General features: G+C 43.2%; 1 protein-coding gene across 3 annotated transcripts in view; it reads left to right on the top strand.

Annotated features, from left to right (window-relative positions):
• The window catches only part of CLNK (cytokine dependent hematopoietic cell linker), a 220,744-nt gene that overhangs the window by 145,011 nt on the left and 60,947 nt on the right, over window positions 1–14,786 (top strand). For all 3 annotated transcript variants that reach the window (XM_070791811.1, XM_019963100.2, XM_070791810.1), the window contains exons 9-11: window positions 5,166–5,191; window positions 5,403–5,422; window positions 7,330–7,440. In XM_070791811.1, the coding sequence (XP_070647912.1) occupies window positions 5,166–5,191; window positions 5,403–5,422; window positions 7,330–7,440 (157 nt within the window). The remainder of the gene's footprint in view (window positions 1–5,165; window positions 5,192–5,402; window positions 5,423–7,329; window positions 7,441–14,786) is intronic.

Here is a 14,786-nt window from a genome sequence, read left to right as displayed (position 1 = left end):
TACTTCCTGTCTCTATGGATTTGCCCATCCTAGATTTTTAAAATATAAATGAAATCATGCAATACATAGTCTTTTAGCTTCCTTCATTGAGCATGTTTTAGAAGATCATCTATGTTGTAACATGTAGCATGTTGTAGCATGTAACATGTACTTTATTCCTTTTTATTGCTAAATCATAGTCCTTAGTATAGATACATTTGTTTATCCTTTCACCATATTTTTACTCTTTCATCAGTTAATAAACATTTGGATGAATTTTACCTTTTGCCTTTTATGATAGTACTGTTCTGAAAATTCATGTACAAGTTTTGGTATGTGTGTATGTTTGGCTTTCTCTTTAGTATATCATGTCCAACTCTTTGCAACCCCAGGGACTGTAGCCTGCCAGGCTTCTCTGTCCAGGGGATTCTCCAGGCAAGAATACTGGAGTGGGTAACCACTTCCTTCTCTAGGGGATCTTCCCAACCCAGGGATCGATCTCAGGTCTCTTACGGCTCCTGCACTGGCAGGCAGGCTCTTGACCATTAGTGACACCTGGGAAGCCCAGAATATACACCCAGGAGAGGAATTACTATACCATGCAGTAGCTCTTGGAGAAGGCAATGGCACCCCAGTTCAGTACTCTTGCCTGGAAAATCCCATGGGTGGAGGAGCCTGGTAGGCTGCAGTCCACAGGGTCACTAAGAGTCAGACATGACTGAGAGACTTCACTTTCACTTCTCACTTTCATGCATTGGAGAAGGAAATGGCAAACCAGTTCAGTGTTCTTGCCTGGAGAATCCCAGGGACTGGGGAGCCTGGTGGGCTGCCATCTATGGGGTTGCACAGAGTCAGACACGACTGAAGCAACTTAGCAGCAGCAGCAGCAGCAGTAGCTCTGCATACACATGTATTTTAAATGAGGAGGATACTGATGCCAGGGAAAACTTGCATTATAATGTGGGTACACAACTTAGAGACAGGGTACAGAAAAGGTGCATGTATGCAGTGTGTGTGTGCTCAGTTGTGTCTGACTCTTTGGAACCCTATGAACTGTAGCCCACCAGGCTCCTCTGTCCATGGAATTTTCCAGACAAGAATACTGGAGTGGGTTGCCATTTCCTACTCCAGGGGACCTTCCTGACCCAGGAACCAAACTCGAGTCTCCTGCATCTCCTGCACTGCATGGGGATTCTTTACCATTGGGCCACCAGGGGAAGCCCATACAGAAAAGACGCACCATGGTTAAGGCAAAGTTCTCGTCACAGCCTAAATGACCCCATGTGACCCCGTGCACGTTCTCACCTCCACCACCGCTGCCTGGAGAGTGTTGTGGGTTGGGCTTAGTCACTCAGTCATGCCCAGCTCTTTGACACCCCATGTACTATAGCCTGCCAGGCTCCTCTGTCCATGGGGATTCGCCAGGCAAGAATACTGGAGTGGGTTGCCATGACCTCCTCCAGGGGATCTTCCTGACCCAGGGATTGAACCCAGGTCTCCCACACTACCAGCAGATTCTTTACCGTCTGAGCCGCCAGGGAAGCCCAGAGAGTAGAACCCCTTGGTTCTCATCCCACCCCAGGGCCTTTGTACTTGCTGCTGCCTCTGTAGGGACGATTGCTCAGGTTTTCACATGCTGTGTGCCTTCACTTTCTTCAAGCTTCTGTTGTCATCCCCCTGCACAGAGGTCTTCTGGCATCTGTATGAAGAACAGTAGCCCCACCACCCATCTCTCACACACCAGACCTTCACTTTTCTTTGCAGTGTTTATCACCACCGGCCATCATATACCTTTGTTTGTTTTCTATCTCCTGCTACTGGAATGTGAGTTTACATGACAATAGAAACTTTTTTTTCTGGTATTGTATTCCCCAACACCTACATCAATAAATCTATTAAAAATGAATCCATGCCTGACATACACTAAGGGCTCAAGAACAAGCGAATGAATAAAAGCAAGATAGATGTCCTTTTCTAAATTCACAATCACTGAATCAAATGAGATGCATATCTCTGAAGCAATAAATGGAATGTTCCTACTGAATTCCAGATACTGTCTTTTTACTGAACTTTGTTTTCAGTGAATTGAATTGATCCCCAATAGATACAGTGCTGCTGCTGCTGCTGCTAAGTCACTTCAGTCGTGTCCGACTCTGTGTGGCCCCATAGATGGCAGCCCACCAGGCTCCCCCGTCCCTGGGATTCTCCAGGCAAGAACACTGGAGTGGGCTGCCATTTCCTTCTCCAGTGCATGAAAGTGAAAAGTGAAAGTGAAGCTGCTCAGTCACGTCTGACTCCTAGCAACCCCATGGACTGCAGCCCCCCAGGCTCCCCTGTCCATGGGATTTGCCAGTCAAGAGTACTGGAGTGGGCTGCCATTGTCTTCTCCGAATAGATACAGTAGTAGGTATGAAAAAGGTGTCTTGAACACCTGACATTTAGCGTCACAGGGAAAGCCATCAGCATAAGCTGATATAGGATAGTTTCTCAGGGAGCTCTGCTGCTGAAACCAATACACAATAAAATGAGGGCAAATTAGTTTCCTGCTTTCTGATTTAGTGCCTTAAGGAAGCACCCTGTGGCCTAATTTTTTTAGTAATTGCATCAAAATAGTCAATGACTTAACATTAACTAGATTGTTGCTGTTGTTGAAATAAAGCCTGGGTCATATTTTTGTATTTTTACAGTTTAGGAACATCTGCAAATTTTATCTCCCATTAGTGTTTGAATTCATGCAGAGAAGTCTATATTATCTAAAATGCATTTTAAAAAAACAAAAGAAGGAGAATGGTAATTTTGTCCAATGAGGTAGTTTTTCTGTTATTTGTTTGTTTTTTTTTTTTTTTGGTGTCTTTGAGTTTTATTGGGAAGGGGAATCCATTGTAATGTCAGACCAGTAGATCTCTTGTCTGTGAAATAAAATCCATTATCTGGCTTCTCTGGAGAGGTATGGAGCCCTCTCAGAAGAGCTGGACTGAAGAAGGCACTTATCTCAGTCTACTCCTCCTTCCCTCAGTTAGTTAGGCCTAGAAGAACCTTTAAAATCATCCAGACTAGTGAGTGTTGCGTTGTGTTCTTTTTGACCAGCTAGACATTTTCCCCAAAGAAATCTTAAAGGAGATCCAATGGGAAGTACACAGAGATGGAGTCTCCACAGTGACAAGGGATGATGAGCTAGAAACCCAGCCTCTCAGCCTTACAGTTTCCTTAGGTGTCTCCAGGGGGACCCCAGGGGACTCTTCACAGCAAAGTTTTAAAACAATGATTTATTCCAATTGTGTCATCTCAAATAAGGAAAGGAGACTCAGGCAGTGCTCAGTTGAGTTTTAAGTCTCCTATGATAAGATACTTGATTCATGGCAAATAGATGGGGGAATCAATGGAAACAGTGACAGACTTTATTTTCTTGGGCTCCAAAACCACTGAAGATGGTGACTGCAACCATGAAATTAAAAGATGTTTGCTCCTTGAAAGAAAAGCTATGACCAACCTAGACAGCATATTAAAAAGCAGAGACATTACTTTGCCAACAAAGGTCAATATAGTCAAAGCTATGGTTTTTCCAGTAGTCGTGTAAGGATGTGAGAGTTGGACTATAAAGAAGGCTGAATGCTGAAGAATTGATGCTTTTGAACTGTGGTGTTGAAGAAGACTCTTGAGAGTCCCTTGGACTGCAAGAAGATCCAACCAGTCAATCTGAAAGGAAATCAACACTGAATATTCATTGGAAGGACTGATGCTGAAGCTCCAATACTTTGGCCACCTGATGCAAAGAGCCGAGTCATTGGAAAAGACCCTGATGCTGGGAAGGATTGAAAGCAGGAGGAGAAGGGGATGACAGAGGACAAAGTGGCAGGATGGCATCACTGACTCAATGGACATGAGTTTGAGCAAGCTCCGGGGGATGACGAAGGACAGGGAAGCCTGACCTGCTGCAGTCCATGGGGTCCCAGAGAGTCAGACACGACTGAGCTACTGAACAACAGCCATGATAAGATGCAGTCATCTCACTGATTCCTCTCACCCCCTATAAAACAGCATTTATCAGGTCACATCCATTTTTACAGACAAGTGAACATTGCTTACTCAAAGAGCTCTCCCTGACACCCCAGACCAACTCATCTCCCACGTGTCCCTTCAATGCCACACCCTTCTCTTCCTGACGTGTTTTCTTCAGGAAAGGTAGTGCACGACTACCCTTTAGGTATAAGCACTATGGCAGCAGGGACACTGTCTCTCATCTTCCCCATTGTGTCCCCAGAAGCTAGAACTTGGCCTGTAAACACAACTGGAAACACCTTGAGGGGAAGGATTGTGTTGCATTTGTCTTTAACTCCAGAGCTTGGCCCTGGGCTTAGCTCAGAGTAGCAGCTCAATAATTGTCTGAGTTGAATTGCACTGTGGAAATAAAACTACTTAAGAATGAGATGGTTCAGTCGTTTGACTCTTTGAGACCCCACGGACTGTAACCTGTCAGGCTCCTCTGTCCATGGGATCCTCCAGGACATTGCCATCTCTTCCTCCAGGGGATCTTCCCAACCCAAGGATGGAACCTGGGTTTCCTGCATTGCAGGTGTATTCTTTACCACTGAGCCATTGGGGGAGCCCCTAAAACTACATTGACATCAGGAGAATCCTTTCCAGGCCCCATTCAGGCTTTTTCTAGGGTCAGATGGTCTTGGGCAATTGTCCTCCCTAGTTTTGTCTTTCATCAAATAAAGTAATTGGACTCCGGGGTCTTAGAAAACCCTTTCATCTGAAATGTTCTGTGATGCAGTTTTTCTCTTCTTAGAAATGCCTGATGAAAGTGGGAGGCAAGAACTTGAATAAGATGACAACATATATAAAAGGATATCAATCAACAGCTAATGGTTAAGAGAGGACCTCAGGGGTCACACCATATGCGATGAGATCTTCATTCTACCGTTTACTAACTGGGGGATTGGAGGTGAGGTACTTAACTTCCCCATGCTCCAGTTTCTTCATCCAGAGCAAAAGCAAGGATTAAATGAGATCACATACCGAAAGTATTTAGCATAGTGTTGGGTATTTCATAAGATGGCAACAAATGTTCATTGGTATTGCACCAGAATTATTCAAATGGGGATGATTTCCATTTAAACATATGTAAAGATAACTTAATGACATTTGCCATAAACTCACTCCTGTTTCTTCTTATGTTTTAGGAGACAAACCCACAAAGGGAAACAAGGTAAGAAAAAACATTAAAATGCATTTGTTACCCACTCTTTATTTTAGAACCATAGGAATATGGACGATGTGAAGGCTTAGATGGCACTTGAAAGATATACCCTAGAAGTTTGGTTGGGCTTTGTTGTTTGTCTCTAAACCAAAAAAAAATTGTTAACCATTAGCTCTGCTCAAAGAATAACTGTAATTTCTGGTTCTCTTTCCTTTTTCAGACTCCTTTACCACCTCCTCGGTAAGACACTGAAAAAGAGAATTTTGTTTCACAATATACTTACATGATTAGTTCCAGAATTTGAAAAGAGAAACACAGACATCTGACACTAAAAAACTAAAGAGTTGGTCAATGAACAAGAGTAAACAAGCCTCGTTCATCCATTTAATCATTCATTCATTCACAGTCATATAGTCAATATCCCTTCACCCATCCATCTTTAATGAACGCTTGCTTCCCTGCTTCCTGTTTCTTTCCCTTCATTTAGTACAGAAGTCTCTCCCTCCTCTAAGTACAGAAGTCTACCAGAGTCCTGGCACTGGGAAATGCCTTCAAGGGACCAATAATATATAAGTATATATTTATATAAGTACTTATGTCTTTATACATAAGTACATGTATTTTATATACATGTTAATATGTATATGTAGGGCTTCCCTGGTGGTTCAGATGGTAAAAATCTTCCTGCAACGCAAAAGACCTGGGTGAGACCCTTGGGTTGGGAAGATCCCCTGGAGAAGGGCATGGCAACCCACTCCAGGATTCTTGCCTGGAGAATCCATTGGACAGAGGAGCCTGGTGAACTTCAGTCTGTGGAGTCACAAAGATTCAGACAAAACTGAGTGACTAAGTATGCATATATATATATATACACACACACACACACACACACGACGGGGGATGGTGAAACCAACAGATTTGATTTCTCAGGCCCTGAGTTGGCCACTCTGTTGTCCGACTTGGGCCCATGAGGACCTCCATCACAGCACTTCCTACCATGGTGGGCCACCTTCTCACTGCTCCTCTCTTTGCCCTCCCAGAGGGCAGCTTTTTGAGCCAAGGTCTGTGTCTTTTTCTCCCTCTGCATCCCCAGCACCACCAATAGGGCCTGACCCACTCTGTGAACGACTGAGGGCCTAGGGGAATAAACTGGTGAGCAATTGGCTATGGAACATTGTCCCATTTCGTTGGAGAAATTCAAAAGCTCAGGTCTTCCATTCTGGGGCAAATGAAAGCCTGCAATCACAGTTTCACCCCCCAGGCAGCCTAAAATGTCAACAGCTGGCATAGACCTGTGAAACCCTGTAGCAAATTACATCACACTCTGGAAAAAAAACAGAACCAGACCGAAGGGCAAGCTGCAGGGAGAGAGACTAAGACTCGTTAGAACAATGAGTATTCTGACTTTTGAAGCTCCCTGTAAAGTAGTAAGCCATCCCCCAAACTGCCATTTCCAACCCAAATCAGGGGACACAGAAGGCAGGGCTGTCTGAATTCTGGGTCTGAGGAGCCATCTGTATGGCAAAACTTCTCAGCTCCTCACTCTGACTCTTCTTTTTTTTTAAATTAATTTATTTATTTTAATTGGAGGCTAATTACTTTACAATATTGTAGTGGTTTTGCCATACATTCACATGAATCAGCCATGGGTGTACATGTGTTCCCCATCTTGAATCCCCTCCCACCTGCCTCCCCATCCCATCCCTCAGGGTCATCCCAGTGCACCAGCTCTGAGCACCCTGTCTCATGCATCAGACCTGGACTGGCAGTCTATTTCACATATGGTAATATACATGTTTCAATGCTATTCTCTCAAATCATCCCACCCTCGCCTTCTCCCACAGAGTCCAAAAGTCTGTTCTCTACATCTATGTCTCTTTTGTTATCTCACATATAGGGTGATTGTTACCATCTTTCCGAATTCCATATAAATGCATTACTATATTGAATTGGTGTTTTTTCTTTCTGAGTTACTTCACTCTGTATAATAGCCTCCAGTTTCATCCACCTCATTAGAACTGATTCAAATGCATTCTTTTTAATGAGTGAGTAATATTCCATCATGTACACATACCACAGCTTTCTTATCCATTCATCTGCCGATTGACATCTAGGTTGCTTCCATGTCACTCTGACTTTTCACACAGGCCGCCGGTCAAGCCTCCAAAGAAGTACCAGCCCCTCCCCCCGGAGCCGCCGAGCAGCAGGCCACCATTCCCCCAGAGGCACACCTTCCCAGAAGCGCAGAAAGGGGCCAGGTGAGAGGCTTGCTGTTGCTGACAATGAGGTGACCAAGGTATGGGGGTGGGGGGGAAGGATGGCCACCTCTTGAAGTAGATTCCCCAGCCTGGTAGGGAGAGCCACCCCCACCTTTAGAGAAAGCATCTCAGAAGCCTGTAGTTTGACTCCTTCATGGAAAATACACTTTCTTTTTATGTCCTTCTTCCTTACATTGCAAAGAACAGGTTTTGGGGACCCAGCAGGATGGGATTTGGATCCCAGTTGAGCCACTTCTGGCTGCAAAATTTCAGGAAGCTCTTAAATATCTCTGAATCCTGCATATTTATAAGAAGAAATTAACCATCCTCATGAGGTAGAATTGTGGTGAGGAGGTAACTTTTGTAAAGTTCTAGGGTAACATCTGTCACAGCATAGGAAAGAAGAAAGAACAATCACTTAAACAGCATCTCCTATCTGTACCTAACGGAATTAGACAGCCATAACCCTATTTTGTGGAGAAGGCAATGGCACCCCACTCCAGTACTCTTGCCTGGAAAATCCCATGGGCAGAGGAGCCTGGTAGGCTGCAGTCCATGGGATTGCTAAGAGTCGGACACGACTGAGCAACTTCACTTTCACTTTTTCACTTTCATGCATTGGAGAAGGAAATGGCAACCCACTCCAGTGTTCTTGCCTGGAGAATCCCAGGGGCAGGAGAGCCTGGTGGGCTGATGTCTATGGGGTCACACAGAGTCGGACACAACTGAAGTGACTTAGCAGCAGCAACCCTATTTTGGGGCTTCCCAGGCAGCACTAGTGGTAAAGAATCCACCTGCCAATGCAGGAGACACAAGAGACTCAGGTTCAATCCCTGGGTCAGGAATATCCCCTGGAGGACGGCATGGCAACCCACTCCAGTATTCTTGCCTGGAGAATCCTGTGGACAGAGGAGCTTGGTGGGCCACAGTCCATGGGGTCGCAAAGAGTCAGACATGACTGAAGCAACTGAGCATACATGCCCACAGCCCAATAAAGTTTGGTTTTCTAAGGCTTGAAAAGGCCAAAGTACCCACCCCAGTAGAGGCACATAATAGATGCCCGGAAAAAGGGCTCCCTACCCACAGGGCACAAAATGTGACTAAGATTCAGAGAAGTTAGGCGTCTTGTCAAAGTTATAGGGTTGGTAAATGACTGTTGGTGGGGGGGGGGGGGGTGGCGCAAAATATGCAAAGTCCATTGCAAGACATTGGGAATGCCACCAGAACTAAGAGAGCTTTGTCTTACTTCTTTTCTTTTCTTTTTATTGGAGTATAGTTGATTTACAATGTGTTGCTTTCAGGTGTACAGCAAAGTGAATTGGTTATTCATACACATATATGCACTCTTTTTTTGGATTCTTTTCCATATGGATCATTACAGAGTCACTGAGTAGAGGTCCCTGTACTATAGAGTAGATCCTCGTTAGTGAACTGTTTTGTATATAGCAGTGTGTATATGTCAATCCCAGTCTCCCAGTTTATTCTTCCGCCTCTTTCCTCTCTGGTAATCATAAAATTGTGTTCTACATCTGTGGCTCTATTTCTGTTTTGTAAATAAGTTTATCTGTACCATCTTTTTAGATTCCACATATAAATGATATCATATGATATTTGTCCTTCTCTGAGTGATTTACTTCACTCAGAATGACAGTCTCTAGGTCCATCCATGTTAATAATGCTGCAAATGGCATTATTTCATTCCTTTTAATGGCTGAGTAATATCCCACTGTATATATGTACATCTTTATACATTCTTCTGTTGATGGGCATTTATGTTGCTTCCATGTTTTGGCTATTGTAAATAGTGCTACAATAAATATCGGGGTACTTGTATATTTTTGAATTATGGTTTTCTTTGCGTTTATGTCCAGGAGTTGTATTGCTGGATCTATTTTTAGATTTTTAAGGAACCTCCAGGCTCCATAGTGGTTGTACCAATTTACATTCCCACCAACGATATAGAAGGGTTCCCTTTTCTCCACCCCCACTTCAGCATTTATTGTTTGTAGATTTTTTGATTACAGCCATTCTGACTGGTGTGGGGTGATACCTTGTACTTTTAATTTGCATTTCTCTAATAATTAGTGACGTTGAGTATCTTTTCACATGCTTTTTGGCCATCCATATGTCTTCTTTGGAGAAATGTCTCTTTAGATCTTCTGCTCACTCTTTGGATTTTTTTTGTTGTTGTTATTGAGCTGCATGAGTTGTTTGTATGTTTTGGAGATTGGTCGCAAAGAGTCGGACACGACTGAGCGACTGAACTGAACTGAACTGAAAGTAATGAAAATAAAAACAAAAATAAACAAATGGGACCTAATTAAACTTAAAAGCTTTTGCACAGCAAAGGAAACCATAAACAAAATGAAAAGACAACCCACAGAATGAGAGAAAATATTTGCAAAAGAAATGACCAAGACCTTTGCTTTAGGAAGAGAGCTTTGCATTTATTTATAGCTGTGCCCAGCTATGTCATCAGATGGCCATTGCTAATGACCACGTGGGAAAGACCACGTGAGGCTGTTGTGAGGTTCACTTTATCTGAAAACAGAAGGAAGGCTGGAGATCTGAGTGTCTTTGGCCAGCTCGGGCTCTCTGCCTTCCTGACAGCTGCTCCCTGGGTCCCGTGGGCTGAATCACCCTCTGGAACGACTGTGTTTACATCTGGGGATCAACTGCCCAGTGAAGGCAGCCAACAGCTGCAGCCCTTCCAGTTGGCCTTGCTCACCCCAGGTGGTGGGGTGGTCCCCGAGTCTGTGTTTCAGCCCCCCTTGGTCTCTGCTTGCTCTGCCCTTCTCTGCTGGGCATATTGTAGTCCGTGGGGTCGCAAAGAGTTGGACACTGAACAACAACAACAACAAACTTGGCTTCGCAAAACAATTGCTGAATTAGAGCCCTTCAGTTCAGGAAAATGCCATTTAGAGCACTCATTGACAGCCCGAAGCCAGGAGAGAACACTGATGTTTGGAGAATGTTGGTTAGACATTCTCAACCACTTGTGGGTCATCATTATGATTTTTACAATACCCATGTGCTTCATAGTTTTTGCTCAGCTCTTTTTTTAATTTATTTAAATAGATATATTTAAAAGGGAAACATAGCACTACCATAAGTAACCACAAAACAGTTTCTGAGCAAAACTTTCAGTCTGGAGGAGGTTTTTTTCTGTTAAAGGGGAAGAAAAATAAAGTTAGAGTGATGTTCAAGATATATGGGCTTTCCTGGTGGCTCAGATGGTAAAGAATCTGCCTGCAACACAGGAGACCTGGGTTCAATCCCTGGGTCAGTAAGATCCCCTGGAGGAGGGCATGGCAACCAACTCCAGTATTCTTACCTGGAGAATCCCATGGACAGAGGAGTCTGGCAGGCTACAGTCCATGGGGCTGCAAAGAGTCAGACACGACTGAGCAACAAACACTTTTAAGATATACTAACCACTGCGTGTAAACTCTCTCCTTGATATAATTAGAAAGATGAAAAAAAGAAAACTTTCCCACTCTGTATCCATTGTAATTTGAATGCCATGATACATGCACCAAATAAAAATCAGCCTGAGAAGTCAGGAGCATAATCATTGCCTGCTGCAGCTCTAGCTACTCATGGGCCACTTTGGAGTCCTCAGCATTCTGCAAAAAGCAATGCTTCAATCCGCAGTTTTCTGGTAAGGACACAGAACTGCAGACTGAGCTCTGAAATTTCCTTTAAGCTTCAGCCAACTCAGTGGCCCAAGGTGCAGGGTTCAGCCAAAATATAATTTACATAAAGTGTGTGCTATTTAAAAAAAATTTTACTTTTAATTAGAAAATAATTGCTTTGCAATGTTGTGTTGGTTTCTGCCATGTGAGTGTGACTGTGTTCGTCACTCACTTGTGTCCGACTCTTTGCAACTCCATGGACTGTAGCCCACCCGGCTCCTCTGTCCATGGGATTCTTCAGGCAAGAATACTGGAGTTGCCGTTTCTTCCTCCAGAGGATCTTCCCAACTAGGGATCAAACCCGGGTCTCCCACATTGCAGGCAGATTCTTTACTGTCTGAGCCACCAGGGACAACATGAATCTATGTCCCTTCCTTCTTAAACCTCCCTCCCACCCTCTATGCCACCCCACCCCTCTAGATTTGTCACAGAGCCCTGGGTTGAGCACCCTGTGTTGAACACAGCAACTTCCCATGAGCTATCTATTTTACACAAGGTAATGTTTATGTTTCGATGCTACTCTCTCAATTCGCCCCACCCTCTCCTTCCATCACTGTATCCACAAGTTTGATCTCTATGTCTGTGTCGCTATTCCTGCCCTGCGAATAGGTTCATCAGTACTGTTTTTCTAGATTCCATATACATGCTTTAATATGCGACTCTCATAAGTCTCTTCTGACTTTCTTCACTCTGTATAATGACAGATGAATGGATAAAGAAGTTGTAGTACATATATACAATGGAGGTGTGTGATATTTTTATCAACAACGCACTCATTTGCCTAACTATGGTTTTCCCTCTTCAACCTTGCTGACACCATATCAGCTCAGGCCATCTTAGTATGTATGTTCTGATGATTTGGGAGATGGAAAAAAATCCTTATACATGTTGAGAAACCGTAAAGAGAGAGAAAGTATGGATTATAAAGAAGGTACGCAAATTCACATTCATGAATGGAAACTATTTTAAAGTCTGAACTTTATTATTGTTATAGTTTTACAATATAGATATATAATGATAGGTATAATGATATAATCTATCATTATAGATATTGCCTTTGAGGAAAACTGGGTTACGGGCACATGGGATGTTTCTGTATGATTTCCTACCACTGTGGGAGAACTACAATTATGTCAGAATGAAAAGTTTAAGTTAAGGAGGGTGTGACTGTTAAAAGTGTTAAAAGTGTCTTGTAAGGTGTTCTTCTTCTCCAAATGGCTTTCACATGTATTATTTCATGAGAACCTTAACCAACCCTTTTCATTTCTGTCGGCATTTACCCGTTTCACAGATGGGAAAATGAAGCTTCAAAGAGGAAACTTTACTTATTGAGTGTGATGGAGCTCAAGGATAACAGAGCAAAGACTCAAATCCAATTCATTTGAAACTAAGCCAGAAACTGAGAGGTTCAGGAAGGGCTATTTTTACATTAAAAATAGTGTTATCCTCAAATACACAATGAGCACCAGTTATGCACAGGAAAGAGTGTGCAAAACTTTTATTGTGCAGTCAAGGACCACGTTTTATTTATTGACCATCTCCAGCAGCCAATCATGGGACAGTTTATGAGTGGAAAGATGCTCTCAGAGAGGCAGGTTGGGGCTAGAGGGGGAGGCCAGAGTACCCACCCTCACTCCTCCATTCTGTCACTTTGTGGGTCTCTCTGTCTTCATAAATCTCATTGAAAGGACCCCCTGAAAGCCCAATACCTTCATTTCACATGTGAGGGGGGCAACCAACTCGTGGGGGTCTTGTCACCACAGGCATTTCAATGCCCAAGGATATTTGTTGCTCCGAGAGAGGACATCTTACTTCCTAAGTGGATTCTCACTTAAAATTCCAGGTTTTGAAAGTTACCAGTTTCAAAGGCCAATTTTCCCGAAGTCTTAAATTTCCATCTATAAATATGTGCTACACTACGTTGCTTCAGTCGTATCCAGCTCTTTGCGACCCCATGGACTGAAGCCCGCCAGCCTCCCCTGTCCATGGGATTTTCCAGGCAAGAATACTGGAGTGGGTTACTATTTCCTTCTCCATCTATAAATATATTGCTCCATTTACAAATGGAATGCTTTTATCTAAACAGAAAGACAATCATTCTGCCTGTCACATTACATAGGTTAAAACATAAGACCTTGAGGAACTCAGTTAAATATCCTTAAATTTTTGAAACGTCTTTATTCGCTTCATGTAATTGATTTTTTAAGTACTTCAAATGCTGACACGGCAGGTTTAAACCCTAACAAGCCAAACTTTTAACATTTCATTTTTATAAATCTAATAAAGTGAATGTATAATTATAGAAAAATTCGAGTTCTCTTAAACAGTTGGAATGGTTTAGAAAAGAAGTTGAACATAGCTTGACTCTTATTAACTTAAAATCACAAGTCTAAAAGCAATTACCCATTTTAAATTGAAGCCACATGGCCAATCTGTCTGTATTTCTAAGATGCCAGAGTTTCTTAAACATTAAAAACACCGAGATTGGCCTCATTTTAACCCCAAACAAATTAATACTTTGGGTGTCTGTTCTACTTTATTACTTCTATTCATATCTCTTTATCTTCCACTTGCCCTGCTAAGAGGGAGAGGCAGGGTACGGATGCATTATCTCAGATGGGCTGATGAAACAGGTTAAAAAAACATGGGACCTCGGCATCCTCGCTTCTTGCTTGGAGACCTAAGACCAGGGTATAGCTTCTGAGTGCCGTATGCTGCTGGCACCGTCTTTGCTGATACAGATAGACCTGTACCACCCTAGCTCCACAGCCTTAAACTGGGATTGGTGTCGCAGCCTTCATCTCTCAATGTCTCTTCTGTTCCAGTCTTCTCACAAACAGAGGTAGACAGAGGTACATATCACCCCATCTCCCTTCATAGCCGCAGCTTCTGGCTTTGCCCACATTCTCACAATAGTGCCCACTGGATGCCCAACATTTTCCTTTTTATCTCCAGCAATGCTCACAATGAGGCTTCCCAGGTGGCTCACTGGTGAAGAATCTGCCTGCAGATGCAGGTGACCTGGGTTCCACCCTGGGGTTGGGAAGATCCCCTGGAGAAGGAAATGGCTACCCACTCCAGTATTCTTCCCTGGGAAATCCCACAGAGAGAGGAGCCTGGTGCGCTGCACTCCATGGGGTGGCAAAGAGTTGGACACAGCTGAGCGACTAAACAATAACAACAATTTTCACAATAAGCCTCTAGGATAAGTATCCTTGTGGCCACTTTCAGATGAGAAAAAATGAGGTTTAGAGAGGCTAATGAACTCAACTATTAATATAAATGAAAGGTTTGGAGTTTCTTCTGAGACCATCCGATGGTCCAAAGTCCACTTTATCAAAGTCCCTGTCGAATTCTTGATCATTCAGTTTCATGTTCTTTCTTGTCTCAGATCTCCTCTCATCATCAGCATCCTTTTTCTCACACAGGCCTTCCTGGGTCCTGCTGTACCACAGCTTCACACCTAAAATTCTTTATACTGCCTCAAAGTTTAAAAAAAAAAAAGGGGGGGGGGGAGTTTTAAAATCAAGGTAATAATAGCAGGTCCTTCTGTGCTAATGAAATTTGACATGGAAAACCAAATGTCAGTAGAAATGATGATGTTATTTAAATTCTTCTAAAATGAGAGGCAAGTTTATTCATGTCCTTTCT

The sequence above is a fragment of the Bos indicus genome, chromosome 6, assembly GCF_029378745.1.
Source record: "Bos indicus isolate NIAB-ARS_2022 breed Sahiwal x Tharparkar chromosome 6, NIAB-ARS_B.indTharparkar_mat_pri_1.0, whole genome shotgun sequence".
Lineage (NCBI taxonomy): Eukaryota > Metazoa > Chordata > Mammalia > Artiodactyla > Bovidae > Bos > Bos indicus.
Note: the sequence above shows the minus strand (reverse complement) of the source record. Positions and strands in the feature narration are given on the sequence as shown.